This window comes from Berghia stephanieae, chromosome 1, assembly GCF_034508935.2.
Source record: "Berghia stephanieae isolate SIO BIC M18660-M18661 chromosome 1, UCSD_Bste_1.3, whole genome shotgun sequence".
Lineage (NCBI taxonomy): Eukaryota > Metazoa > Mollusca > Gastropoda > Nudibranchia > Aeolidiidae > Berghia > Berghia stephanieae.
In genome coordinates, this window is record NC_088360.1 from 131,334,271 (window position 1) to 131,336,770 (window position 2,500).

Sequence of the window (2,500 nt, forward strand, 5' to 3'; positions counted from 1 at the left end):
TTTCATTGCCTTCATAGTATACACCACCCACGGCGAAAACAAGGGAGTCCCTATTCCAACACCCATCCTACACTCATAAATCATTTAATTATATGGGTTTGATTCTACCCGAGACCTTGGTGGGTAGGACAACTATCTCCCTTTGTTACCTAGAAGGCATTTCTTTACAGCTACCCTTTGGATAGGATGATAGTCTATCGCAAAGCAATTTCCGCCAGATCTTTCAAATCACTGCTGGACAGGGGAATCACAAAAAAATCTTGACTGCACCCGGGATCGATCTTGGTCCCTTTGCATGTGAAGCGAGTGTTCTACCAACTGAGCCATCAGGACCCCCAAACAAGAGCATAAGATCCTGCAAAAAGGGGTACACTCAGATGTTTACAAAATGCGTCAGCAAATACCTACATAAATGATAAAAAGACATGATTTACAAAGCAAGAAGAATACCAGACTCCATCCTTGTCCTCCCTAACCCAACAAAACCAGCAAGATTTTTATATTTATATATAATACTGTGATAAAGGATACTGAAAATGACCATGGTCTATAAGAATAAGTCCAGGATATCCAAGGAGGACAACAATATTCAGTAACTGAGGAAAAAAAAAAAAAGAAGAAAATTTTAAACAAGAAAATAAGAGAAAAGAAAACTGACAAAAAAGAAAAACTGCTAAATTATATCATCCCTCCTCCTTTGCCAACAAATATTTTTTTTAAAAATCATGACAAAAGAAAATACACTTTAAACCAAAAGCTGAATCAAGAAACAAGTATTCTAATTCAATGAGGAAAAACAAAAAAAAAAACAAACAAACAAACAAAACAAAAACCAAAAAAAAAAAAAAAATAGCATATATCAAACAAATATGTGTACACAATTTTATCCACCCACACATTCGCCTATATAAAAATCCTATTTTATAAATAGACATCAAGATTCTTACAATCACAAGCACTCACCACGTCCATTTCTGTATCAGCTTTCTCTTTATGTAAAATAAAATAAGCAACAACAACTGGGATGAACACCAGAATATCCATTACAAACACTGGCGAAATAAGAACAAATATTTTTTAAAAATTGATGAATTAAATTTGAATAAAACTGTTATAGAAAATGCATATTGACAAATATAATTACTAACTGCACAGAGTTGTATGTCAAGCCAGCCATGTGATCTTGTGGTATGACCATTGCCTTCGGATTGGAGGGTCCTGGGTTCGCGTCCTGCTCTGAGTGCCGCATAGTTGAGTCCTTCTCTCATCGTACTCACATGTAAAATGAGTACCTGGGCGTTAACACAGCTTTGTCTCTGTTGGAAAATTTATAATATTTCCATACAGGCGTCATGTCTTGTCCTACATGTTAAGTATTGCTGTTGACAAAGAGCCCCTTGTAAAGCACTCTGAGTATGTTTAGTGGATATTGCGATATATAAAAGCTCAAGCTTTTTAATATTTTTTAAAGCCAAGATTAGCAATTAAGACAACCACAAGAATCAAGTATTATAAATTTCATTATTGAAACCTCTATATAACAAGGTAAAGACAGAATTATGTACTTTAAAAACAAAAGTATAAGAAGACTAGTAAGGAAATAAATAAAGTAAGCTGGTGACACATTTACCTGAAAACCTCATGAAGACCTTGACATCCTTGGATTCAATTCCTCGAGAGGACTTTAAGGCCACCATCTCAGGATGTACCTTATGAGCTCTATTTATCCGGAAAAAGAAGAAATTTTTTTAAAAGCAAATCTGTTTACATAGTGTGTATAAATCTTAATTAGAGCGAAATTTTTGCGAGATCATCTTTGCTGGCGACTCAAATCCCAAAATGAGGGATTTTTTAATGGAGTCTGTTGACCATTTTAATAAGATTAATACCACTAAAGAAACGACAAAGCTGGCAGATAACAGAAAACCTTACATAAGTAGTTTTTTTTAAAAAAGGACAGCATTGGCTAGGGACCCCTTGTAAAGTGCTTTGAGTATATTTAGTGTTCAACTTTTTTCTTTTTCTTTTATGGAAAAACATTTATTTGAAGCTATGTTTTACAGTACAGTGTGCATTCAGCAGATAACATCTAAAGTCCTGATTTTTTCCCCACCTATTGTATTTCACTATTTTTTTAAAACCCTGACCTGCTGATCTCTCATCCTAATCTGAACCAATGCATGAAGCTATAACAAATCATTCTTACCCGCTGCAATTAGGAATTATCAAATGTCACTTATTTATTAAAAACACAGATAAATATTGTTGTAATGTAGCCCAAACACTTTTAAATCTATTATTGACATTATTATTACTGACATCTTTAATTGAGTGAGAACGAGAATAAGAGCAATTGTAAGAATGAATGATCTGAATGTCCTCTATGGCACCAAACGCCATTTAGTTCATGGTACATTGTAACTGTTATGTTGTATAATCATCTACCTTGCTAAATAACTTATATTATTTACCTAGGGTCATGTGAAACACACTGTAATTT

At 33.9% G+C, this 2,500-nt stretch overlaps 1 protein-coding gene across 1 annotated transcript in view; it reads right to left on the reverse strand.

The window, feature by feature from the left end:
* LOC144963203 (dolichyl pyrophosphate Man9GlcNAc2 alpha-1,3-glucosyltransferase-like) overlaps positions 1–2,500 on the reverse strand; it is a 20,322-nt gene that overhangs the window by 13,672 nt on the left and 4,150 nt on the right. The window contains exons 4-6 of the mRNA XM_078896974.1: positions 1,631–1,719; positions 964–1,052; positions 529–596 (exon numbers count right to left, since the gene is read on the reverse strand). Of these exons, the coding sequence (XP_078753100.1) occupies positions 529–596; positions 964–1,052; positions 1,631–1,719 (246 nt within the window). The remainder of the gene's footprint in view (positions 1–528; positions 597–963; positions 1,053–1,630; positions 1,720–2,500) is intronic.